The sequence below is a fragment of the Camelina sativa genome, chromosome 10 (assembly GCF_030686135.1).
Source record: "Camelina sativa cultivar CO46 ecotype springtype chromosome 10, ASM3068613v1".
In the NCBI taxonomy this organism is placed as follows: domain Eukaryota; kingdom Viridiplantae; phylum Streptophyta; class Magnoliopsida; order Brassicales; family Brassicaceae; genus Camelina; species Camelina sativa.
The window spans coordinates 20,609,183-20,633,061 of record NC_141889.1 but is presented as its reverse complement, the minus strand read 5'-3'; the positions used below and the strand labels follow the sequence as shown (position 1 = coordinate 20,633,061).

Genomic DNA, 23,879 nt, shown 5'->3' with positions numbered 1-23,879 from the left:
CATGTAGTCAAAAATAAAAATAAATATTAAAATAAAGTTATGCAATTTTAGGTGGGACGTTTGCTGAATGCCTAGTGTTTAGACATTTTATTTAAAGTTGATTTGTTGCTGAATCGCTCGATAAACTAGGTTTTTGGGAAAAAAGCTTAAAAATACTCCATTTAATTTTTATTTGGAAGTTTAATACCTTCTACTTTTAAATTTGAATAAAAATACTTCATTTAAATATTATTGGACTAAAAATATCTTATCTTTGTAATATTGGTAGATTCATGCCCACGATTTAACATTCGTTAACGGGCGTGACGGAAACATATAACAGTGTTAACGGAATCATGTAAAAGTGTTAAGTTTTAATTCAAGTTTTTTAGTAGATATATACAATCTAATTAGAGATCATATGTTTAATGTTGGTGTGGTCTAAACGTATGATCTTGTGGTAATATTTTCCTTTTATAACCTAAACTACAAGATTTTTAGTCTTTTTTTTTTAAACCCACGAACAGTGGCGGTGCATTTTCCACCAATGAGAACATCGACGGAGGAGACTGTAACCCAGGTAATGTCGGCGTGCTTTCTCAGTAAAAGGATCCGGTGTACAGTCAGTTAAATAACGAAGCTTGTAAGTCTTCCAATGCTTTTACTAAATCAGAAACCATTGTTAATAAAAAAAAACTAAAATCCAACATTTGTGGATCTGAGAAAAACAAAAAATCAGAGTGGGTGTCAGATCTCAGATAATCAATCGGAAATTGATGATTAGTGATTATGCATCCTCCTGCCACGAGAGCTCCTCCTCCTACGCGGAGCCGAGATCGCCGCCACTGTTGTGGGTTCGATAAGAAAACAAAAAACCTGAATTTGTTGGGCGTCGAACCCGACGTAAGCTATGTGACAAATCAAATCGTTACCACCAAACCACACCAACATTAACGGTTTTCTATGTAAACATATTTTATATATCTACTAAAAAACACTTGAATTAAAACTTAACACCGTTACTCTATTCAGGTACGTCTTTTAATGAATGCTAAATCGTGGGTATTTTTAGTATACCAATATTACAAAGATAAAGTATTTTTAGTCTAATAATATTTAAATGAAGTATTTTTAATTTCAATTTATAATATTTTGGTATTAAACTTCCGAAAAAAAATTAGATGGGGTATTTTTATTTTTAAGCTTTTTTAATGTAGCCCACTCGGACGAAAGGTGTTACAACTTACAACCGGGGTTGATCACTATCGTGCTTTTAGGGGGTTTCCGATAGATGCAATGCAATGGTGAGAGTCTCTTTTGTTTTTTAATGCGTCATATTCTGACTGAGATAGCATGTTCTTATCTTCGATGTGCATTTACTCAAAGTAGCAGAACCAACCACTTTTAATGCGTCGTATTCTGACTGAGAAAGTCAAAACAATTGGATAGAGAGAGGAACAAACACGTACGTTAAAGATCACAAAAACCACAATTTGCCATGAAGTCTTCTGTTGCGCTGTCCAAATTTTAGCACGTGTCACTCTGTTTCTCTCGTTCTTAGTGATTTTTTTCCTACATTTTTAGTATATTCTTCTCTTCCGATGCCATATATTTGGTCATCCTTATTTTGATCGCCGAATCAGGTTTGACTCTACATTTTCTGGAAACTGATACATAAATTGAATGCTCGTTACTTTAATTTTGTTTTTCTACAATTCTACCTAGTACCTAGATATAAAAAAGTTTTTAATTCAATAATGTTTTGATTAGTCAAGCCTCGCTGGTTTATTTTCTTAGAAACATGTTTGTTCCTAAAATTTAAAATAATTATTTGCAATGCAGTGTAATTTAGTTGCTAATTTAAGCAGTGTGATCCGATGGAAGATGGCACGAGAGTGGATGGGAAGATGGGTTGGATTTGGAGGAAAGGGGTCAGTGTGTGTAAGAAGGTTCTTGCAGCATTTTTTGTACTGTTTTCTGCACCATTTCTAGTTCCGGCACTCGTTGTTGCCTCCACAATCGCGTTGATCTCGTCCCTTCCTTATTTTTTCTTCTTGGCAAGCTATGTTTGTATTGAAAAGTTGATGAGAAAACTGCTTCCTTCTACGGCTTTTGGTGGAAGATGTGATCACAGAGTGATGCTACTCTCTAACAAGATCGGTCACGGTGATGAAGGCATAGCACGAGTGGCTATAAGTGAGCCGATTCTTGTTCAGATTGAGGAAGAGAGGACTATTGCAATAGCTTATAGGGAAGATGAGGATATGAAAAAAGATTTAAGGAGCTGGTTAGAGAGTATTAGAGATGAGGGTACAACTAATCAATCACTTATTAAAGGACTCTCTAGAAAAAGTTTTGAAGATGATCAGGACAAAGATCAGTCGATAGTTCCTAGAGATGCCAAGTCAGAGAATGTTAGAGCACGACTTGAAGATCTTTTAGGAACGAAGCAAGTTTCTATGACTAGACATGAAGGTGATTATATATATATGGCAGCTTTAAGGTTTTAATAATGTTGAATTGCTTGAAACTAGCTTATGAATCTTTCAATCTCTAATCTATTTTCTTTTTTTTTTCAGGGGAACCTAAGCCCACTACAACTAAAGCAGCTAGAGGGAAGGATATGGAAAATTCTTCAACTGCGGTTAGTATATATATTTATGGGTCAATCCGCTCTAATTACGAAGCTTCTTGTTTGATTTGATGACGTTATGATCTCAAGTAAACCAAATATGCGGTTGTTTAAATCGCTCCTTTTAGATTGTCTTTTGAGGGATGATTTGATATTATTATATGTTGTTGAGGCCAGTATTTGTTAGAGTGTGTAACAACACTATATATAAGTGGGTAAAATGCACAGTCAAAGGCTAGGTTGATGGTAGGATCACGACTCCCATAAGGTAGAGAGCTTAGACGAAATGCCTTCAGTATTAATGAGGTCTTGAAAGGAGAACAACATAGCTAGGGTATGGATTTTTGGTTAAGTGGTTAATGAAAATGTGATCTTTCCTAGCCACTCTAACGTCTTGACTAACGAGTCAGCCGTTAGAGAAAGAAGTGAGAGTGGCACGTGAGACCGGTGATGTCAAACTTAAAGTAATTTGTATATCAATATATTAGAAGAATAGAAATGACAATTTTTTTTTCATTATTCAGTCACTTAAAGAGGGTGTTTTGGTAGGGCATGTCTTAGACAAGCGTCAGTTCTTTGGAGGCTGTTAGGGTTTTGTCTATTCTATTTTGAAATAGTGTTTTATTGAGAGTCCTTAATAAGCTTTGCCTTGAACGATCACATACCTATCTCTAGTGATGAAATCAGATGTTTTTATCTCTAGTGTAAACATAAGTATAACATAGTACATAAAAACTTATTCAAGAAGCTTGTGGATACATTACCCGATATCTTTAACTAACTCTTATTGTAACAGTATCTGTGCAGTATCTTCTATGGTCCAGTGAGATTGACTTTGTTCTTACTGATTTTCTTTACCAAAATGTTTAATTGTCATCATGCATTAAAGTTTCTGATTTCTCTTAAATGGGTATTTCTTGTTTGGCTACTTAAATTAAGATTTTTGGGTGAAGGTGAAAACGTTGTATAGCGAGGAACAAATATGGACGAAGATCGAGGCATTAAGGAAGGTAGTTGGCTATAGTGCTGCTAGGAGCACGACATATTTAGAAGAATTGAAGGCGCTTTACATGTTCACGGGTGTGGAAATGCCCACATCGACGTTGGAGAATCAAGACATTGCAAAAGTTACTGAGGGGCTTTCCTTTCTAATGACCGTTATTGGAATACAATAGAGTGTTTGATAGTATTTTATTGTATAGCTTAACACACTCTTCTTTTGAACTGCACAATCGTGAATGATCGTTTCTTTTGTGTGTGTATGCAACCTGTTTTTATTTTTGCCTTCTTCTTTGTCTTTCCTAGCTCAGTAATACCTTAATTAGAGCTTAAACACTACGGGTTTTAATGCAGTATGAAATATTCTTGGGTTGCGATATAAATATAACGATCCAAGCAATTGAGTTGTAAAAGACATGAAAGGGGTATATATGTGCACTAGGATAAGGAGATTGCCAGTGAGAATCCCCTTATCTCAGATCAATTTTACCGGGACCAGAAGTAACAAATCGATCAAAAGAATCTCTACTTAAAAAGAAAGAACAGATACTTTTTATCGAAATCAACTCAATACCAACTGTTTTTTTTTTTAAACGTAAACAATGAACTATATTATGTTTACGTTATCAAACGAAAAACATAATATAGTTTTATTTACATAAAACTAGCACAAGAACATCAAACGAAACTAAACTTTTTTAAATTGTTTTTTGATTATCAATAAATAAATTTCTACAAAAGTATTACATAATTATTCGGCCAAGGTTTAATTTTACATATATTCATAATATTCACAAAATATCAAATATACACTCAATCATCATTTTGAACTTTCTGGGTTTGATAATCATATTAAACTTTTTGTTTTACTGAAGTATACTATTTATTAATTAGCATCATTTGAGAATTTAACTTTTGTGCGGGGCATTTTTGAACCAGACTAATTTTGCTAGCATATATTAGTTGGATCAGAATTTTACATGCATTTTGTAAAGAGATACTAGAAGCCTAGAAGGTACAATAATTGGGATCGATTTGAAAACGTTTGCGAGTATGATTATACCTTCATAGGAGATTCTTATGGATTCTTATTATTATTATTATTTTTGATAATTATTACCTTAAAGATTATTTTCTACGAATAATAATAATGTGTATTGAAAAGAACAGATCAACATAAACAAAATTTAGGGAGATTAAGGATCTCAATTTTCAAGGTTACTGAGTTTTTAACTTTCTCAAAAGATACATTCATCAGAAAATATCGATAAGAAATTCCGAGAGATAACAATATCAATGATAACATACTTTTTTCTTTTTTCTTTTGGTTTATTTGTGCAAAAAGCACAATGAATAAGCACGTTCTGATCAGAAGCCCACAAGCCATGAACTAAGTTTGCTTCTTGTCTCAGTACAACTTTGTTCCCACACTTCCAACAATAAGATTGCACACCAAGGGAAAGAACAAAATAAATGAGAGATAAGACTGCGGAGTTAAGCAATACTTCCGTAGTCCATCCTTCCATGGGACGTCGATGGAACATTCGGGACATGATTGTTAGTCCTACGTCCTACAAGATGAAACAGAATTTAAGTTCCAGTTTAAGACACCCAACCAGAGGCCGTAAACAAAGAAAAAAAATCTTCTCGAGAAGACTTATGATGAGTGAAAGAAAGTACCCCAAGGTACCCCATTGGTATATGAGCTACTTCTGGGTGAGCGTTGTTGACCCCCTGAATTGGTGTTGGAAGGAGGAAGCTGAGCGTTTATGTGATTCCGATCCACAGCTCTTCCAGCGTTTGGTCTCCCATGATTGAACCGTTGTGGAGGTTGTTGCCCTAGGCGACTTGGAGAGTTCTGGGAGACATGAGGAGTAAACTGTGATCCTGGCATATGTTGACCAAATCTGGCATGAGGATCATTACTTGGAGGGCTGCCAATCTCTACTTGTGAAAAGGCTTGATTGGGAGCATATCTCCTGATATAGATTCAAAGTTACATCAAGAGAAAAATAGAAGTTCAAAGTTCGCTATCAGAGGACGTTCAAGTGATAAACAATTCATCATGTCTGGAACACACGTTAAGCTGCCTATCAACTGAGTCAGAGAAAATACAATGGTTCATACATATATTAATATTGTTAAGAGACCACCTGCCTACCTTTTCTAATAGGAATATAGGTCCTATCAAGATGACTATATTAACACAGCTAATATCACAAATACAGGAGACACTAATATGGGACTTTCTAGTATAAATCCCTGGTTCAGATTGAACGTAGTTCTGATACTCAACTACATAGTTTGTCGTGATAAATTAATATGCATAGAAGATATAAGATCCAGATATCACCAAAGTTAAAGGTCTGGTATCTAGCAGCATGTCAACCGCAAAGAAAGAAGGGTTCAGCATAGTTTCCCCAAGATGTCTCCAAGGTTACCTTTGGGTTGTCGGATTTGAGGATGAGGTAGAGGCATTACTGTTGAACCTTCTGGAAAAACTGGAGGCATCTGTTGAACCAAGTTGCATACCTCTGTTGAATGCATTAGGAAGAGAACTCTCATCCGCACTATCTTCTTCTAGAAGCAATTCATCACTGTACATGTAACAAAATTGTGCATAATAAAATTTCCAATTAAAGGACTGGGGAAAACATGTAAATGAAACCAGAATTTTGACATACAAAAAGTATCTTATGCATCTGAAAATAGCCAGGATGAAAAGTGGTTAAATATCAGTTCAGCAAGATGATTAAACAAAACAGAGAAAAACATCAGGTAACAAAGAATGATTAACACTAACGTGATTCGTTCTCAATCTCACACCACTGACCGACTTTGAACAGTTTCATGCCCAAAAATTTGTCTATCAAGATTGAAATCCATATACCACCTAACAAGAACGTGATCATCTATCACAGAATGTGACATTCCTGGTTTGATATATTTGGAATTGAAGACAATACAGGAACACAATATCACTCATTCTAGACAGAGAACCTTGACATTATATAACCTGTAAAATTAGAGAATAATTTGTTTACTTGCCTGTAGTTTGGGTCCCAGTCTCCCGGATCAGGTACTGATGAGGCAATATCCGGATTTTCAAGATGGGGTCCAGTATTGGAAGGATTACACATATTGGACCGAAGTGATGAGCTGGAAATGTTATGAGTAGAGTACCCCGTACTTAATGTTGTGTTTCCTTGTGTCTGTGTACGGTTTTTGACACCAGAATCCAATTTTCGCCGTGAAGGTGAACCAGAAAATTGTCCAGAATACCCCTCATTTTGATAAAAATTATCCATCCCATGTCCTTGCGCTTGGGCCAAGGAAGAATCCTGCGACTGAGAACCTCCAGAATATCCAACGCTCATTCTTCTGTTAATCTGACTAAACGCAGCCATCTTTCCTAGAGGAGACCCATGACAACTGTTTCTTACTGGAGATGTCGGGCCATGGTGTCCAGGAGACCCAGCTAAAAATTGATTGTTTGTATTTGGAGTAAATTGTGAGGGACTAGTGCCGAGGGGTAATGGAGCAAAATTTCCAGCTGATGGACTTGTACCAAGACCATTTCCATGTGGGTACTGCATAACCCTGCGTCTGGCATCAGGACTAGTTCCAAGCATTGGAACACCACCTTTGTTTTGCATGTATAAGCCAGAATGATTCACAGGAGAATAATATGCAAACATATTTCCTGTCCCTCCATAGCTCCCATAGCTATTTTCCTGTATATTACCATCATTATAGCTACCATAGCTTCCAATACTCCCATAACTATTTGCATGTGAATAAGGAATCATCTGAAAATGGGGACTATTGTGCATTGGGATTCTGGTTCTCCCTGATACCTGTCAAGAAAGTAAATAAGTTTCAACAAGAGGTGCACAAACAGCTTCAAGGTGTTACAATTGAAGAGACAAAGAACCATACATGAGGAGAGAGACCAGCGGCAAACCAATGCCCTCCACCTGGATGATGGTCCACTTTGATATTTTGAGCAACATGCTACAAACAAAAGGGAAAGAGAACAAAAACCGGTTCAGTGAATAGAGGAATGTTTCACAAATGTCACTCTGCAAGAAAGAATTACATTTTTCTTTCAGCTAATCATCTTGCAAGATTACCAGCTGAAGCATTTCTATCGAAAACAGAAAACGTTGAAACATCGAAAGAAAGTGCTAGAACGAAAAGTATGTTCTATCCATCTCATGATTATTTGGTTTGAAAAATTATGAAATTTATTTATCACTAGGAAATAAACATGAATCAAGGATAACACACCCACTGCTTTGAACACCATTAAGTATGACAACAAGGAAACAAAAGAATTTTGAGACCTGGGAAGGAATTCCATTTGACTCACCACACGAGGTGTCTCTGGCGGAGGGTTGTATGGGCACGTAAAAGGTTCCCCAGTGATGAAAGGGTGCTTTGCTGCCTGAAAAAAAATTGAAATGTCGATGTTAACGATTATGGCTAGCAAGAAAACAGGAAGCCTTAAGAATTTAAATCTATAGATAGCTTTAGCCAGGAAGTTCAATACCTGAAAAGGTGACCAGCGTTTGGCTGGATCAAATTCAACAAGTCCTCTCAGAAAATCAATAAGAGCTAACCGGATTTGAGTTTCTGTGATAGTTCATGGAAGAAAAGCATAAAAAAAAAAGTCACCATGGAAGATAGTCCAGTACTATTCCAGCAAATATAAGAACATCAGAGCAACCTGACTTTACCTTTGACTACATCGTCCTCAGGCAAGTTTACCTTGTAAGGATAGCTTTTAACAATTTCTTCAAGGTTCTTATGGTGGAAGTACTCTTTCCCAATTTCTGGCTTTTTCTTTTCTCTCTGGAAAGTTAGGAGTAAAGAACAGTATCCAGAAATATATCAACAAGGACAAATTTTAAGGACAAATATTAATGCAATGTAAGAATAAAATTAATCTTATTTGTTCACTAATGTAATTGTCTTCCAAGTTTTAAATATCATATTTTAACTTCTCTCTTCTCTCATTCCCACCTCTCTCTTCATATTACTGTTTCGCTCAGAGGTAAAGTAAGAATTACTTACAGCTTCAAACTCTTCTTCAGTCAGTGCCATATAAGCACTTTTTAGGCCACCATATGTTCCACCATTCCCTAAATTGTGGACACTCCCAACACATTTAAAGAACTTATTTGTATTTTTTGCTTCCTTGAGTACATAATCAGGTGGTTGTTTTCTGGAAAATTATACGACAGAAAATTTCTACAACCATAAGAAACAGGAAGAGGCAAGAAACAAAAAAAAAAGCTCCTTGTTGCTAGAAATCTCGACACTTGTTGCTTAAAAAGAAGCGAGGACTTCATAGTTGCACAAACGTTGAGAAGCTAAAATAGGGTTGCTGAAGACAAAAGGAACTAAAAGGATGACCATAAAGCACCAAGAATAAACACATAAATTAGCGAAAGTATATGAACAAAAAAATGTAATAGTACCAGTATTGACCATCAAGGGAGCAGACCTAAATGTTCCCAGATCCTATATTATAGATTGCTTGCTCATTTGCTAATTTCATAATAAAACACTAAAATTATAGACTGCATTCTCATTTACCAATTCAATAATAAAGGATCATACCCCAGTATTTTAATCATACGCCTCAAGATATCAAACTCTGAACCTCCTGGAAACAGTGGCAATCCAAGAAACAGCTCGGCGACAATGCAGCCAAAAGACCACATGTCAATAGCTGTAGTGTATCTATATGGTGGTTAAGCTTTTACATACAACCTCAAGAAAGTTTTAGATATCATGTACCATAGGAAGAAAACCAACTACCATTAGTTTGCAGTTAAATTAATAAACGAAAAGAAAAGTTACAATTTACTGGAACTATAGCAACAAAGTTTATGAAATAAATCAATAAGATTCACAGATCAAAGAAAATTATGATGATGATAGTGCAAACAAGCCTATCTCACTGACATGAGATCTTTCAGTGCCAGAGACTATGAGAAAACATTTTAATTTTTGTTCAGAATCGGTTCTTATCTTGGAATTTAAAAGGATACTGGTACCCAAGTAACACTTCTGGCGATCTGTAGTAACGACTCTGTAAGAAGATTGACCAGAAAGCTTAATTATTTTGTTTGGTATGATATAACCTAACAGATAGGTAAAATGGAAAGCAAGAAGAAAACCTGAATATATGAATAAACAGTTTTATCTTCCATGCACGCTGATCCAAAGTCAATTATCTTAATTTCAGTTGGCTTCACACTGATGCAATTGAAAAAAAAAATCCACTTGATTAAAGTTATCAGTTACAGTTTTGGGTATAGGAATGGTTCTAGAAAGTAGACCTGGCACACAGAAGAATATTTTCTGGCTTCAGATCACAATGGATTATGCCAGCATCTTTCAAAAGAGCCAAACCAAGTAAGATCTACAGGACACCATAAAAAACAGTTGATACTGTAGATTAAAACAATTAAAAAGGAAACAAATCAGTGAAAACATAGATCTGGAAAATATAAATACCTGCTTCGAGAAGAGCTTGACTATACTTAATGACAGGCCTCTAAACTGATTTATCTTTATGAGCTCATACCTGAGAACCATAAATTACCAAGAACAATGGAATTATCATCAACAAACACTGTATACAGATCGCATGAAGGAAATTAGAGGAAAAGCATAAGTAAGATAGAAGGAGAAGATACTTCAGTTAAACAACTTACAGGTTCATGTCGAGAAGTTCAAAGCATATGCACAGATGACGTTGATGTAAGAAGTAGTCGTATATTCGAACAATATGGTTCTTATCCTCTGGGTCATACTTCTTGTTTAGCTACACACCCAAGCGAAAAGTAAGAGACAGACAGACCCCATTAACGATTTTTCACTACGAAGAATATGAATACGAAGGATCATTATAATATAGAATAATTACATACCGTTGTCAAAATAGATACTTCAACCAGCGCCTGCTGATAGTATGCAGGCTGGTTTTTTATTACTTTCACAGCAACAAAGCTGTTCGTCTCAGGAACCCAGCATTTAGCAACCTGACCAAAAGTCCCATGGCCAAGAAGATCTTTGACAATGTATCTAAGAGAACGAGTGAAACTTCATCAAAAAGGCAGGTATTGTAGAGGTTTAAATTTTATGCCTCTGACAGCACGCCAAAAGGAGCAACAGAATCGGTGAAAACAAAAAACTGAAACTAAATAAAACAATAGCAAACCTCTGTCGTGAATCTGAACTGCAAAAGTCATCATTTACAGCCAGAATTAGATCAGAGTTGACATTATCAAAGCCATCATTGTGCACACCAACTGATGGAGTTGTCAAGTACCGCTTAGGATTCAACTCTCCTCTATATTTGAACTGTGGGTCACATATTTTGTAGGTCTCAACCAAGTCCCTAGTTAGTCTCACTACAACCTGCAAAAAGACATATATATATATAAGTTAACTTGAGTTCTGAAAGTAATGCAACAGAGACAAAAAATTTGACTGTTATCATCCTTAAGTAGATATACATTTCTGCTGTCTTGTTATAATAGTGATCCAATACAAGATAAAAAGGTAAATAGAGTATGAATAATAAGTATCACCTTGCTTAAAGTCAAGGCAAGAAGACAACAACATATATCAGTTAATTCCAAAACCATGCCCAACTATCCCAGCACACTACAACAGCTAGAAAACTAATGGGAGCGACTAGCTATATACTCAGCTAAACAGTCGCACAAGAAGCTCTGCAAATTGAACTCTGGTATGCATTCAAGTGATCGAACAAACCTACCAGCCAATTTCTTTAGCAAATAAACTATTCAAGTCAACTAGTGTGCACAACCATTCCCTACGCAAACCCAAAGATCATGACAGACTTCAACCCAGTAATTATCAACTGCCTGTGTTACAACTAAGATTAATGCAAGAAAATGCGCACTTTTTTGTTTATTAGAGTGAAAATCCACATAGTTATGAAAATGGGTAGCATTTGGATTGAAATCGGAAATGAGCTGATTTTGGTTGGATGATGACACCTAAAAAAACATGACGGAGTGGATAACTCTAACTTGACGCTGCATTACCAATGAAATAGTTGTTGAGCTATATATTCTTCAGCTAAAGTACTACTTTACATGCATTGAGCTATATGTACAAAGTAAAATAGTATTGTCCAATGTACACAGATATTAAATAATTTTTCAACAACTTGGGATAAGATATAAACTAGAATTACACATCAATTAATGTAAGCCTCCAATGAAGCCAAACAGCCACTTTCTAAAGAATTACATGCATCACCTATATTCCATACATCCAAGGCACTTACCAGTGCGTTACCTCCTAAAATAACTCACGGTATAGTATAAATTCGGTAGATTTAGAGAGCGGATCTTAAGTCTCCTTGACTACTAGCGTAAGAGAATACATACTAGAATGTTTGTATGACTGGACCAAGGCTGCTATTCAACTTGAAACTGGCAGCTTTACAAACAACATTGGCTAACAGAACCAGCAAAGAAATCACTTGGCCTTAGTCTCTATCCATTCTCACTATCTTTGCAAAATTTTTATAAAAAAAACAAAGCTTGATTTGATGCATTCAAAGATGACAGAGTCCATCACAAAACAAAAGATCAATACTTACCGGCTTCTTCACCGCAGCTCGAACTTTGCTTTCGGACCCTCTCTGTGGCAAATAACGCTTAAAAACCAGCTGAATTGGCTTCCACGGTGTTGATACAACACCTATAGAACCACCATCGCCGGAACCAATGTCATCCATTATCTCAGAAACGAAACAGTAAAAAAAAAAAAAAACCCTCAATTGACCAAGCCCAAGACTCTCATCCACGGCGAACTCGAAATCAAAATTAGATACGAAACAAGAACAATCACGAATCCTAATTCCTCGGGAAGAGCTAAGAAATCAGGAATTTTGCGATGATTAGGGTAGGAAGAAACCCAATTGACTCAAGTCCCATGCCCCTTTGCTCATCCAATCAAACCTCAAGTCAGCGCCCCAACTCGAAACCCTAAAATCGATCTATCGATAAATCAACATAAAATGTAATTTAAGGAATCCAGTTTTATGGCGTCGGAACACCAACAGCACCGGGACGATTTCAACTTGATGATTCAGATGATAAAAAAAATGAAATCGGAGGATTGAAGAATCGAAGCCCCCCCAAGTGTTGGGGATTGCGAGGACCAAGAGAGAGAGAGAGAGAGAGAGAGAGAGATTTTGAGAGAGAGAGAAAGTGAAGCTTTATGTGTTGTGTTTTGTTTATGTGTTTGGGGGGGTCTGAGGAAGGAAGATGATGAGTCGATGATGGGTTTCGTCTTCAAAATGACAACTCCTGATTTTTGTTCTTTCTTCTTTTGCTTCCCTCTTGCATATTTCTTCTCTCAAGTCTGGATTTTTTTCTTTTCTTTTTCAGATTATTATTATTATTATTATTATTTAATCCATATTATTTGCATCAATTTAAAATATGTCTAAAATATCAATTTTAACGTACAGGATGTGAATGGTTGCAGCAGTTAGGACGGATAAATCCATTTGCATACTATATGCTCTTTATTTTATCATTCATTATGGTTGCAGCAGTTAGGACGGATAAATCCATTTGCATACTATATGCTCTTTATTTTATCATTCATTAAACATAATTCGTATTGGCGTGCTTCATAGAAAACAGAAACAAAATAACTGCGGACCGTTTTTGCATATAAATAAAATTGGTTTGCAGCAGTCTTTTGTTTTTGTTTTCTATTAACAGCACCATTGTGGATTATGTTTGATGAATGGTAAATAAAGAACTGTCTAATCCGCATATGAATTTATCCGCCCCAACCGCTGCAACCATTCACACCCATAGAATGGTCCAAACAGCAGACAAATTTAGTTATCTGGACCGCAGTTACCATTCACACCCATATTAAAAGTTACCAGTAAATTTGGGATAAAATCATAATAGGGAAAATGCCTATTATATGCCCAACTTTTCAATTTAGATTATTTAAACTCTTAATTTTTCGAGAATATAATACATACTTTAGTTAATATTGTCATTTTGATCATGTCATAATCGATAACGTTATGATAAAAAAAGTTTGTGTTACATAAACCCATACGAAAGTTATGAGAATATAAGAACCACATATGTATACAGATTTGAAAAATCTTTTGTGTACCACTTCTAAAAAGCCAATTTAATGTACTTCCCTATGAATTTTGTTTACATTTTGGATTCTTGTAGTGATATTATTCATTACATGCTTTAAATGGTAAAGCAACAAATATTGAGAAATAAATCAGAAAGTCAAAAGAAATACATTGTATGTTACATTATATACTAAGTTGAGGGTTTAAGTCACTCAAATTGAAAAGTTGGACATTCAATAAGCATTTTTCTCCATTAGGCTAAAAAAAATTATGATATTGAAAACATATCAATATCAATTAATTATAACTGATAAAAACATAATACTGCTTATTATAATTTTTGCAACATTAACGTCATTTGATAAATTGATCCAAATCCTAACATCATTTATATTCAACTTACACAAAATTAACAACATTTTTGCACTTGATACATATTAACATTGATTACAATAATAGATGCCAATAATTATTTCAATCCATGCAAAATCACCACTTACGATGTCACTTGTATAAGTGACATAAAACTCATTGGCATCAATTATAAGTGATACAAATAAATAAAATAAGTTACACAAAATACCTTTTCTTTGTAGGTATAGATGATTCTTACATAGGTTTGTTTATTGGCTACATTAAGTGTGTTTTCTTGAATAAAATGTTTAAACAACTAATTTTGTTTGATGAATATGCTTAGTTAAACTTAAATGAGTATATAATCTTATATAATAAAGTATGCTACCACTATAAAGTTGCTCTCAGAGACTGTCACGTGGCATATGTGCATCTACCATATATCTTTTTTTTTTTTTTGGACAAATCATGTATCCTTTTTCTGGTTTCTTTTTTTTTTATAGCTAATCATATAGTACAAAAGAAAAAAAGACTTGAATCAAAATAATACATAATATGATTATTAAATAATTTAGTAATTTCATTCTAATTGTAATAAACTAATGTATATTTTAATATATATATAAAATTTATAAATATTATAGAGAAATAGCTGAATACATATTTCGTTTAAAGTGAGAATTAAATATATATTTGAAATTATAATTTCATTTGCTTAAAGTTCTTGTCATATATTTATATTTATAGCAACTTTGAATTTTTATATTTAAACACACAAAAAACAATTTTTTATTCACAATAAATTTATTTCTATGAATTTTTTCACTTATATTATTAACTTACATATTATATCAAATATTTTGTAACTCTCATAATTATAACCATATCCATGTTTTAAGGCACTAAAGGTTAATGAATTGCAATTGTTTATCTATACTATTAATTGGGGAGTACTCCAGAAGAAAAAAAAAAACTTTGCAAAAAATTCCACATATTGCCCCTACGAGAAAACAAAGGAAGAAGAGAAAAAAAAATTTAAGGGCAACAAGGTAAATTAAATGCTAAATGGGACGCGGATATGATCCGTTTGGGCTTATGTGATTCGGATCCTGGAGAGATTAAACGTGTATCCAAACATGCATTTCTTCTTAAACTTGTACAAGAGATAATATCTCCAGTATTAATTGTAATCTTCTATCGTATCATAACAATAAGCTAATTAAATCAAACTTGCACAAAATATATTTTTTGTTAATGACGATTATTCTTCTTTCTAACAAACACAACAACCGAATTCATTTCATTACCTTTTCTTCTTCCTAAATAAATGCTCTAAACTACAAAAACGGGAATACTTGATCGAATCCCTAATCTTACTCTCAAGTTTAATATCAAACCCACAATCAAATACAAAAACAGAATATCTTACATTGATTGCATCGCATATTCGACCTTTAACCCAAACCTATTAAGAACAACTCCTATATAAACCATATAAATACACCGTAAAACAACTCATCAAACATTCATACAAAGAGAATAGAAATTAGATATTTACCTTTTAATGGCAGTCATGGCAGCCACCAATGGTTTTACAAATCTGTCCGACCTCAAAGCATTCAAAACCACCTGGAAGATAAGAGTCAAGATTTTCCATACATGGAAGCAATATACAACATACACCATACACTGGTGAGACAATAGAGATGATATTGTCTGATTCTGCAGTAAGTTTCTATCTTTACTTGCACATTTATAGCCAAATTTTCCTCAAACGAGAAAAAGATTTTAAGTTTTACAAACTATTTTATGTAGGGTTATCTCATTCATGCCACGATTAAGAAGCACCAGTTGAACAAATTCCAAAGGCTTATTGTTTTTGGTGAGTGGAGAATAATTGAGAATTTTCAACTCTCTAGATCATCAGGAAAATTTCGGGCAACTAAGCATCCATACAAGATGACCATCATGAACTCAACCATCATAACCCGATGTGCTTCTGTTTCATCTGATTTTTATTTTGATCTAGCTTCATACGAGAACATACTCGCTGAAGATGGTTTGAATGAAAACATTTTGATTGGTGCGTATATTATATTCGTTCTTTACATTAATAGTTTGAAATCTTATTTACTAATGCGTGTTTTTCCTACTTAAGATGTTGTTGGACAGGCTGTTTCAACTGGCGAAATTAAAACATCTGAGATCAATGACAAACCAAAAAAGAGATTAGATGTTATGCTTCGAGATATTAGGTAATGAGGTTTATTTTTTGTTCATGTTTATTAACGTGTATATTAATGGTAAGAATATGTTTGATTCAGTGATCAGCGTTTGTCATGCACCTTTTGGGGCAAGTTTGTCGATACTATGTGGACAGCATGTCATGAGGAAAATGATGCAATGGTTATCTGTTTGATCCGCTGTGCAAAGATTAACACATACAATGGTGCGGTTTTTAAAAAAAAAACATCTGAGTTATATTTCTTGTTCTGTTATTCATGGTTTTTCTATGTTTAATGTGTAGGAGAGAGAAGAATTTCAAATGCCTATGATATGTCATTGATGTTAATCAATCCAACCTACCCTGCTGTTGAAGATTTTGTTGACAAGTAAAAAATCACATTCCCTTTATAATAATAGTATAGATTCAATGTTTGTGTAAAATTTTGTATCCTAATAAACAGGTTGCCAAAAGATGGTTTGAAACTTACTATCGGTGAAAGGAACGGTGACTGTTTAAAGCAATCAGATGACAAGGATGAATACATGGACCACTTCCCACGTAGCAGTATATCAGATCTTTTGGAAGCTACAATGGTAATATGATAGCATTTGTTTTCTATCTAACCGGGTATTACAAAATTTCTTATTTTAATTTTGTCTTATAGGAGGGGAAGTTTAAAATCTATTGTACTATCTACCACATTGATATGGAGTTTGGGTGGTATTACTTTACCTGTGTGAAGTGTAAAGGAACATGCTTTATCATACCGAAAAAGGAAAATGAAATCATGACCAAAAACAAAAAAACCTCTTTTGGAGTGCAAGAGTTGCAACCAAGATGTATCGAAGGTCGTATGCAGGTACTTGATGATTTTGTAGAATAACTAAGTGTTTAAATTTTTTTTTGTTAATCTTATAGAATCATAAGGTTAAGTCTTTTTAAACTACTCTAGGTATAAGCTGGTGCTTGATATCATGGATAGCTCTGGTGAGACAAAGTTAATTCTCTTTGACAACAATGCTATCAAGATAGTCAACCAAACTTCGATTGATGTACTTGGAGGAGAATATGATGAGGTAAGTATAGATTATTCGTATAATGTTTACCATTTTAATGTCAAATATATTTTATTTTTACTAAAATTATCACTTACAGATTCAAGATCCTACTGTTGTGCCTCCTACTTTGCAAGCTTTGGTAGGAAATACTTTCTTATTTCTTGCTTCTGTGGAAACATCAAACATTGTTGATGGTAAAGAGACTTATAAGGTGTCCTATGTTGAGATGGGTGGTAATAGTACACATGTGGACAATATTGATGATTCTGACATACAGGCAAATCCTAGGGATGTGATATCTAATGAAGTTCAGGTAAGTACTTTCTATAAGTTTATCACTTTAAACAATGATCGGTCACTAATTTGAACATTTTGATGTTGTAGGGTCAAACTAATAGTAGTGGTTTTGGGACATCTGTTACGACACCATCCTCAAAACGGAAAGAGGATTCTAATGATGATGCAACAGCACAATCTTCAACATCGAAGAAGTTGTGCCTACCATCAATCAATGAAGCAATTGAAGAAGCAAAGGAAAAGATTCAAGGAAAAGAAGATGTGGGGTCTTAAGTTTAGTTGGAGATCGTGAAGGGTTTTAATGTTGTTGTTTGTTTTCATGTTTTTTGCGAATAAACTAGAATGGTTTTTTTTAGTTTTAACTTAAGCATATTTCAGTCGAATCTGCTAAGTTTAAAACTTTTTTCTATTTTAGAGTACTTCTTTGATTATTTGTTACATTTCTTTAATTATTATATTATTAAAACATGAACGTTTCACGATCTAAATACTTCGTATTATAAAGAACCCAATTATGTTATAGATTGTAAACTAACCTGTTAGAGTTGACAAATTTGGAGAATTACGATGAACTTGGTACGGTTAACTTGGACATGAACATTTCTCCTATTAACAAGCAAGGGAAGCATTATAAACCGAGAATAATTTAAGATAAACGTGTTCCCATGTGATTAAAGCACTTACTAAACAAAAATAAGTATAAAAATGAATATACTAACCTCATAGATGGGTTAAAAATCTTTATTTGGGACCATAATCATCGTGGATAGCTGATCTCCTACATGGATTTAGAAAATAAATATGAACAAATTAGTTATTATCTGACCTTATAACTTTCTTTAATAATATAGACTTTAACAAATAATTACTGCAGAATTTGGTACAGTTTTGCTAGCTTTTCTATATTTGTTTAGAAGAAAATCAAGGAGAATATTAGTGCCATAAATAATTCCTCAATAAAGATATTTGACTACTTAGGCAATATAATCAATAAAGATATTCTAATGGTGAGTACAACTAATTTGATATGCGAAAACTAATTACTTAGATTTTTATTTTAATATCTTGCAGTAAATATATGTTAAGTGTTCCATAGTTATTTTCACCATTGTTAAACAAAAACCATAAAGAAGAGAAAAAATGATCTCCAATGCAGATCTCAAAAGAACACACAAATCAACAATACAAAACGGCTCAGGTCAGACGCTAATGATGAAAACATTAATCCTAATGAAGACAGCAATGAAGCGCAAGTTATCCAAGTTGGAGCAGTTTTTAAAAGAGTTTTCGATGGTTTAAACCACAAACCTGATAAAATGCAGACTGTTTCTCCTATTCACTCCAATCTCCCTCCTGTGTTTAGCTTCCAATCTGGTAAGAGCATAACATAAAGATTTAATAATACGTAGAATTGATTAACACATGTGTTCTAAAACTGTACATTTAATAGGATCTTCTACAACAACAGTGAAGTCAAGATCAATGTTGTCAGATGTTACAAACTTACATGATGCTAACAACCGTCAGAAGCGTCCAGCAGCAGCAAAGCGGAAAGCTACGAACCAAGGTATTCAAGATGGGAAGCTTGAATCTGCAATTAGTAAACAAGGTGAGACCCAGTTCAGAACAATAGTAAATATAAAAAATAACTGAAGCAATATAAATTCGCTAATCCTAAAACTATTGTCTTACTGGAATTTAGGGACGAATGAAGGTTCTGGGATCACATTGTTTGATCTTACGCATGATCTTACGCATGATATTTCCTTGTCCAACCATTCAGAATATGGGGAAGATACTCCACCAAACAAACAAAGACAATCGAACAGAATATTTAAAGAAATTAGTCCTCCATCAGTTAATAGCAAACAAGTTACTTCATAAGTTAAGTTAGTGCAGTTAATCGTATTATATGTGTACTCTTATATATGTACTAATATATTAAATTGATCGTTTATAGCATCAAAAGGAGTGTTGCTTACTAGACGAAAAACACAGTTCCGTCTTGCAAAATACCTTGCAAGGCAAAAGAAACCAAATGCTCCTAAGTGCTCCAACGATACATTCATAGAAGGACATGAAATCAACTACAAAGAAGATACAACTACAGTGAACACAAGTAAGAAATGATACTGTGATTTTAGTTTATGAATTTTGTATTCTTAATAGCAATTTTTTCCTTTATACAACTACATTTTTTAATTGAAAAAGATGCATATGGAGATAAAGAGGAACAAACATACCAATGCAGTAGTAGCAGTTCTCACGATAGTGATTCGGTAGACTTAGATGGCGAAAATGACCTTGAAGATGTTCCTGATGATGTTATGAAAGGGTATCAAATTTTGGATATATTAGATGAGAGTTTGAAAAAAGCTTTCGGATCCAAATCATCGAAGACTCCCAGACGTGTAGTTAAAAAAAAAGAAATAGGTACTTTATACAGTTTATTTGTTCTTAATATTTTGGGACAACATATAAATCTAGATTTTTTCACGTATTATTAACAAATGTTCTACTTCATATGTAGAGTATCTTGATCATGGCGACCCTATTTTTTCATGTTCATACTGTGGAGCTATTATGTGGTATGGGGAGCGAATTAATAGGAACAAGAAGTCTAAAAATCCTACTTTCACACAATGTTGTTTGCAAGGATCTGTTAAACTACCTTTTCTACATAATCAGCCTGAGTTGTTATTTGGTATGTTAACAAATGATGATGACTTGAGTAGACATTTCAGAGAAAATATCAGGGCATACAACATGATTTTTTCATTCACCTCACTTGGTGGTTGTTGTGAAAATTCAATTGTCAAAGGTCGTGGTCCTAATATGTTTCAGATACAAGGAGAGAATTATCATATACTTGGTAGTTTGAAGCCTACCGATGGTGATTTTCCTAAGTTTTCACAGTTGTATATCGTAGATACAGAGAATGAGATTGAAAACAGAGCTGGGATTCTGAGGTATGTTTAACATTAAAGGTTAAAAATTTTAGTTTTACTGTGTTTAAATGTATATTTGATAAATTGTTTTATTTTCAGTAAAGCCAAAAATTCAGGAAGATATAAAAAAAAAAACAGAAGCTAAGGCTAGAAGTGATTGCTGCTATAATCAAGATGCTAGACGCTGTGAATCCTTATATTGAAAGCTTTAGATCAGCTAAGAAACGACTAGATACTAATCCTGAAGAAAGTTAAGAGCAAGAGGAGATCATGGAAGCAGTAGATAACGACAAGGATGGTGTGTTCTTTGTTTATGGGTTTGGTGGAACTGGAAAAACCTTCCTATATAAAACTCTATCAGCAGGGTTAAGAGCAAGAGGAGAAATCGTCTTAAACATTGCTTCAAGTGGCATTGCTTCTCTATTACTAGCAGGTGGAAGGACAACACATTCTAGGTTCGGAATTCCAATAAATCTGCATGAAAGTAGTGTTTGTACAATGAGTCGGGGTTCAGATCAAGCACAACTGGTGACAGAAGCATCTTTGATCATTTGGGACGAAGCTCCAATGATGAGTAAACACTGTTTTGAATCATTAGATAGAATTTTGTCGGATATTATAAAAGGAGCTGGTTATCGACCTTTTGGGGGGAAAGTTGTTGTATTTGGGGGAGATTTCAGGCAGGTGTTACCCATCATCCCGAATGCTGGAAGAGCATAAATTTGTATGAGTGCACTAAATGCTTCTTATCTATGGAAGCATTGTAAAGTCTTGAAGTTGACCAAGAATATGAGGCTTCTTGCGAATAATTTGAGTCCTACGACAGCTAAAGAGATAAAGGATTTCTCAGAATGGATACTGAAAGTTGGTGATGGAAAGATTTCAGAGCCTAATGATGGTGAAATGATGATAGATATCCCTGAAGAGTTTTTAATCACATCAGCAGATGATCCTATTGAGGTAATAAGCAGAGAGGTTTATGGAGATCCTAAGTGTTTGAAAGATAAAAATGATCCTATTTTCTTTCAAGAAAGAGGAATCTTATGTCCGACCAATGACGATGTTGCCATAATCAATGAGTATATGCTTGATCAGCTTGAAGGTTAGTAAATTTTGTGTTTTAAATATTTATGTTTTCTAATACATGTTACTTTTTGGAAAAAGATGTATATATAAAAAATCCGATAAACGTTAAAATGTTTTGTAGGTGAGGAAAGAACATACTTAAGTTCAGATTCTATTGATCCAGCTGACAAACGTTTTGAAAATAATCCAGTTCTTACACCTGATTTCCTAAATAGTCTAAAGGTATTTGGTGTCCCAAATCATAAAATTAGATTGAAGGTAGGTTGTCCAGTAATGTTGTTACGGAATATAGATCCCAGAGGAGGGTTAATGAATGGAACAAGGTTGCAGATCACACAATTGGCTGAGTTTGTTTTGGAAGCTATTGTGATTACAGGAGATAGAGTCGGCGACAAGGTCCTCATTCCAAGGATATTGCTCACTCCTTGAGATACTAAACTACCTTTCAAAATGCGGTGAAGACAATTACCTTTAGTTGTTGCTTTTGCAATGACTATTAACAAAAGTCAGGGACAGTCTTTGGATTATGTTGGATTATATTTGCCGAGGCCATGTTTTTCACATGGCTAGCTTTATGTTGTAGTCTCAAGAGTGACTAATAAAAAAGGATTGAAGATTTTGATAGTAGATAAAGAAGGAAAACCTCAGAAGGAAACAAGAAGTTTTCCAGAATCTTAAGTGAGCGGTTTCATGTAGGAGACATTTGCGAAGGTACCTATTATTGATTAACTGTTTTGTGTATTTTTAAAAATCTATACTATTTTCTAAGTTCTGTTTCCAAAAACATAATTTAATTTGTGTTATAAAAACAGGATGTTATCAAATGACATGAAGACTGTCGTGGATGGTGAAGTGGTGGAACGAAATGAGAGAAAGAGTTTCATGAATTGGTATGGTTCTAAGCAAACATTTTGTTTTACAAACTTAGGATGTTGTTTGAATAATTTAGTATGGTTTTTTTATGTTTGTGCTAAACCTACAGTTTCATCAGTAGGTTTATTCTCAAACTTTTTTCCATACTATCGATAACTTTTAATTAATATAATTTATAATCAGACTTTCGTCTTTTATAAATTTTACCATAAAGTATTTAATTTATATAACTTATATTTTTTGTTGAATTATAACTTGATAGTACTTACCTGGATAATACTTACCAGGATAGTGTAAGGAAAGAACGTAAGGTTTGGAAATAGATACAACCTGTAGAAGAAGATACTTTCTCGATCCATTCCTTTTCGGCTTTTCCAATCTAGACCGATGCTACATACATAATAGAACAAGAAAATTAGAAATTAATATTAAAAAAATTATAATTTCTTAAAAAATCATAATGTATAAACACGAATCCAAAGGGTTTTGTGCTTATCTTTTATTTAACGCTTCTTTGTTTTGTTTCCTGTTTTTCTGAGAACAAATCAACAAATAGGAATACTTAAAAATTCAATAGTATAGATCGATGGATTCATATCTAACAAAAAAAAAAGGAAAAAAAAAAACAATTGGAAATAGATTCAAACCTATAGAAGGAGATCCATATCCGATTCAATCTTTTTGGAAACCAGATCGACGATGCATACATAGTAGAACAAATAAATTATATATCTACACCGAATCTTGACAATTGAAAAGACGAATCTATTAAAAAAAATGACTTATTACCTTATCAATTTCAGTCGAAATCAGAGAATTACAAAAAGACAGATTATCCAATAATCAGAATTTTGCAGATTTACGTGGATTCCAAACTGGGAATAGAAGAAGCTTCAGAGATTATCGGATATCCGATCTAAATTACTCAAATCGATTTTTTCGCAACATCAGACAATTCTCTTTGTATCTAACATTTTTTTTTTTAATTTTGTGATTTGTCTCTTTCGTTTCCCCAAAAACGAATGAGAAGATAATAGTCTTAATGGGCCGTGATCGGATTCCAAAAAACCCATATCTACTTATACTCACGTGGCCCATTATAATTTATGGCCCCGAAATAATATGTTGACTAATTAATATATAGTACAGATGAAAATCAAATTTATATCAGATTAGAAAAAATTAAGAAATTATATGAAGGGAAAAAAATTTTAAAAAAATACCCCCACGAACGTGCGGGTCGTATCCTAGT

The 23,879-nt window shown here is 33.9% G+C and overlaps 5 protein-coding genes and 1 pseudogene across 14 annotated transcripts; 4 read left to right on the top strand and 2 right to left on the bottom strand.

The window, feature by feature from the left end:
• The first annotated feature begins 1,582 nt into the window (after positions 1-1,582).
• On the top strand, positions 1,583-3,915 carry LOC104719297 (uncharacterized). 2 transcript variants are annotated; one of them, XM_010437184.3, is made up of 4 exons: positions 1,583-1,622; positions 1,822-2,454; positions 2,559-2,623; positions 3,565-3,915. In XM_010437184.3, exons 2-4 carry the CDS (start codon positions 1,857-1,859, stop codon positions 3,784-3,786), a joined length of 885 nt encoding a protein of 294 aa, XP_010435486.1. In that variant the 5' UTR covers positions 1,583-1,622; positions 1,822-1,856; the 3' UTR covers positions 3,787-3,915. The 2 variants fall into 2 exon arrangements, with proteins under 2 accessions (XP_010435486.1, XP_010435487.1); XM_010437185.3 differs by having other exon boundaries at positions 1,590-1,622; positions 1,848-2,454.
• Positions 3,916-4,819: 904 nt separating this feature from the next.
• On the bottom strand, positions 4,820-13,061 carry LOC104719296 (dual specificity protein kinase YAK1 homolog). Of its 3 annotated transcripts, XM_087469793.1 has the most exons (18): positions 12,264-13,061; positions 10,845-11,044; positions 10,555-10,708; positions 10,339-10,448; positions 10,139-10,208; positions 9,961-10,043; positions 9,799-9,877; positions 9,670-9,710; positions 9,236-9,358; positions 8,687-8,837; positions 8,350-8,464; positions 8,163-8,245; positions 7,983-8,057; positions 7,550-7,624; positions 6,659-7,467; positions 6,052-6,207; positions 5,291-5,589; positions 4,820-5,181 (listed from the first exon to the last, which is right to left on the bottom strand). In XM_087469793.1, exons 1-18 carry the CDS (start codon positions 12,399-12,401, stop codon positions 5,105-5,107), a joined length of 2,838 nt encoding a protein of 945 aa, XP_087325919.1. In that variant the 5' UTR covers positions 12,402-13,061; the 3' UTR covers positions 4,820-5,104. The 3 variants fall into 3 exon arrangements, with proteins under 3 accessions (XP_087325919.1, XP_087325920.1, XP_087325921.1); XM_087469794.1 differs by lacking the exons at positions 9,236-9,358; positions 9,670-9,710; positions 9,799-9,877; ... (4 more) ...; positions 10,845-11,044; positions 12,264-13,061 and adding an exon at positions 9,094-9,163; XM_087469795.1 differs by lacking the exons at positions 9,236-9,358; positions 9,670-9,710; positions 9,799-9,877; ... (4 more) ...; positions 10,845-11,044; positions 12,264-13,061 and adding an exon at positions 9,094-9,136 and having other exon boundaries at positions 8,687-8,999.
• Positions 13,062-14,996: 1,935 nt separating this feature from the next.
• Positions 14,997-23,633, bottom strand: LOC104719295 (uncharacterized). Of its 7 annotated transcripts, XM_087469787.1 has the most exons (13): positions 23,417-23,633; positions 23,275-23,304; positions 23,120-23,161; positions 22,897-23,017; positions 19,964-20,036; positions 19,703-19,807; positions 19,413-19,518; positions 19,228-19,311; positions 19,029-19,091; positions 18,440-18,498; positions 18,257-18,326; positions 15,697-15,767; positions 15,361-15,619 (listed from the first exon to the last, which is right to left on the bottom strand). In XM_087469787.1, the coding sequence occupies exons 4-10, from the start codon at positions 22,984-22,986 to the stop codon at positions 18,462-18,464; spliced, it is 558 nt and encodes a 185-aa protein (XP_087325913.1). In that variant the 5' UTR covers positions 22,987-23,017; positions 23,120-23,161; positions 23,275-23,304; positions 23,417-23,633; the 3' UTR covers positions 15,361-15,619; positions 15,697-15,767; positions 18,257-18,326; positions 18,440-18,461. The 7 variants fall into 7 exon arrangements, with proteins under 7 accessions (XP_087325912.1, XP_087325916.1, XP_087325913.1 ...); XM_087469786.1 differs by lacking the exon at positions 15,361-15,619 and adding an exon at positions 14,997-15,138 and having other exon boundaries at positions 22,897-23,161; XM_087469790.1 differs by lacking the exon at positions 15,361-15,619 and adding an exon at positions 14,997-15,138 and having other exon boundaries at positions 19,737-19,807; positions 22,897-23,161.
• LOC147936300 (uncharacterized) lies at positions 15,667-16,397 on the top strand. Its single transcript, XM_087469792.1, has 3 exons — positions 15,667-15,865; positions 15,954-16,221; positions 16,297-16,397. Exons 1-3 carry the CDS (start codon positions 15,845-15,847, stop codon positions 16,395-16,397), a joined length of 390 nt encoding a protein of 129 aa, XP_087325918.1. The 5' UTR covers positions 15,667-15,844.
• Positions 16,509-17,993, top strand: LOC147936299 (uncharacterized). Its single transcript, XM_087468676.1, has 7 exons — positions 16,509-16,587; positions 16,666-16,750; positions 16,826-16,958; positions 17,030-17,085; positions 17,318-17,441; positions 17,521-17,736; positions 17,808-17,993. The coding sequence occupies exons 1-7, from the start codon at positions 16,509-16,511 to the stop codon at positions 17,991-17,993; spliced, it is 879 nt and encodes a 292-aa protein (XP_087324802.1).
• Positions 20,939-21,775, top strand: LOC147936298 (uncharacterized; annotated as a pseudogene).
• Positions 23,634-23,879: the final 246 nt, after the last annotated feature.

What these genes read in the sequence shown, in the direction of transcription:
- LOC147936299 (XM_087468676.1), top strand. Translation starts at nt 16,509, where the DNA reads ATGTGGACAGCATGTCATGAGGAAAATGATGCAATGGTTATCTGTTTG. An exon ending in AAAGATTAACACATACAATG is followed by an intron (nt 16,588 to 16,665) that starts GTGCGGTTTTTA and finishes TTTAATGTGTAG; the next exon opens with GAGAGAGAAGAATTTCAAAT. An exon ending in TTGGAGGAGAATATGATGAG is followed by an intron (nt 17,442 to 17,520) that starts GTAAGTATAGAT and finishes TATCACTTACAG; the next exon opens with ATTCAAGATCCTACTGTTGT.
- LOC104719295 (XM_087469786.1), bottom strand. Translation starts at nt 22,986, where the DNA reads ATGGATCGAGAAAGTATCTTCTTCTACAGGTTGTATCTATTTCCAAAC. An exon ending in GAACTGCTACTACTGCATTG is followed by an intron (nt 19,808 to 19,963) that starts GTATGTTTGTTC and finishes TCTTCTTTGTAG; the next exon opens with TTGATTTCATGTCCTTCTAT. An exon ending in GGAACTGTGTTTTTCGTCTA is followed by an intron (nt 19,519 to 19,702) that starts GTAAGCAACACT and finishes TGTTTGGTGGAG; the next exon opens with TATCTTCCCCATATTCTGAA.
- LOC104719296 (XM_087469793.1), bottom strand. Translation starts at nt 12,401, where the DNA reads ATGGATGACATTGGTTCCGGCGATGGTGGTTCTATAGGTGTTGTATCA. An exon ending in CTGTTTATTCATATATTCAG is followed by an intron (nt 9,711 to 9,798) that starts GTTTTCTTCTTG and finishes ATCTTCTTACAG; the next exon opens with AGTCGTTACTACAGATCGCC. An exon ending in TACCAATGGGGTACCTTGGG is followed by an intron (nt 5,182 to 5,290) that starts GTACTTTCTTTC and finishes TTCATCTTGTAG; the next exon opens with GACGTAGGACTAACAATCAT.
- LOC147936300 (XM_087469792.1), top strand. Translation starts at nt 15,845, where the DNA reads ATGATATTGTCTGATTCTGCA. An exon ending in TGATATTGTCTGATTCTGCA is followed by an intron (nt 15,866 to 15,953) that starts GTAAGTTTCTAT and finishes TATTTTATGTAG; the next exon opens with GGTTATCTCATTCATGCCAC. An exon ending in GAATGAAAACATTTTGATTG is followed by an intron (nt 16,222 to 16,296) that starts GTGCGTATATTA and finishes TTCCTACTTAAG; the next exon opens with ATGTTGTTGGACAGGCTGTT.
- LOC104719297 (XM_010437184.3), top strand. Translation starts at nt 1,857, where the DNA reads ATGGAAGATGGCACGAGAGTGGATGGGAAGATGGGTTGGATTTGGAGG. An exon ending in TTCTATGACTAGACATGAAG is followed by an intron (nt 2,455 to 2,558) that starts GTGATTATATAT and finishes TTTTTTTTTCAG; the next exon opens with GGGAACCTAAGCCCACTACA. An exon ending in TGGAAAATTCTTCAACTGCG is followed by an intron (nt 2,624 to 3,564) that starts GTTAGTATATAT and finishes TTTTGGGTGAAG; the next exon opens with GTGAAAACGTTGTATAGCGA.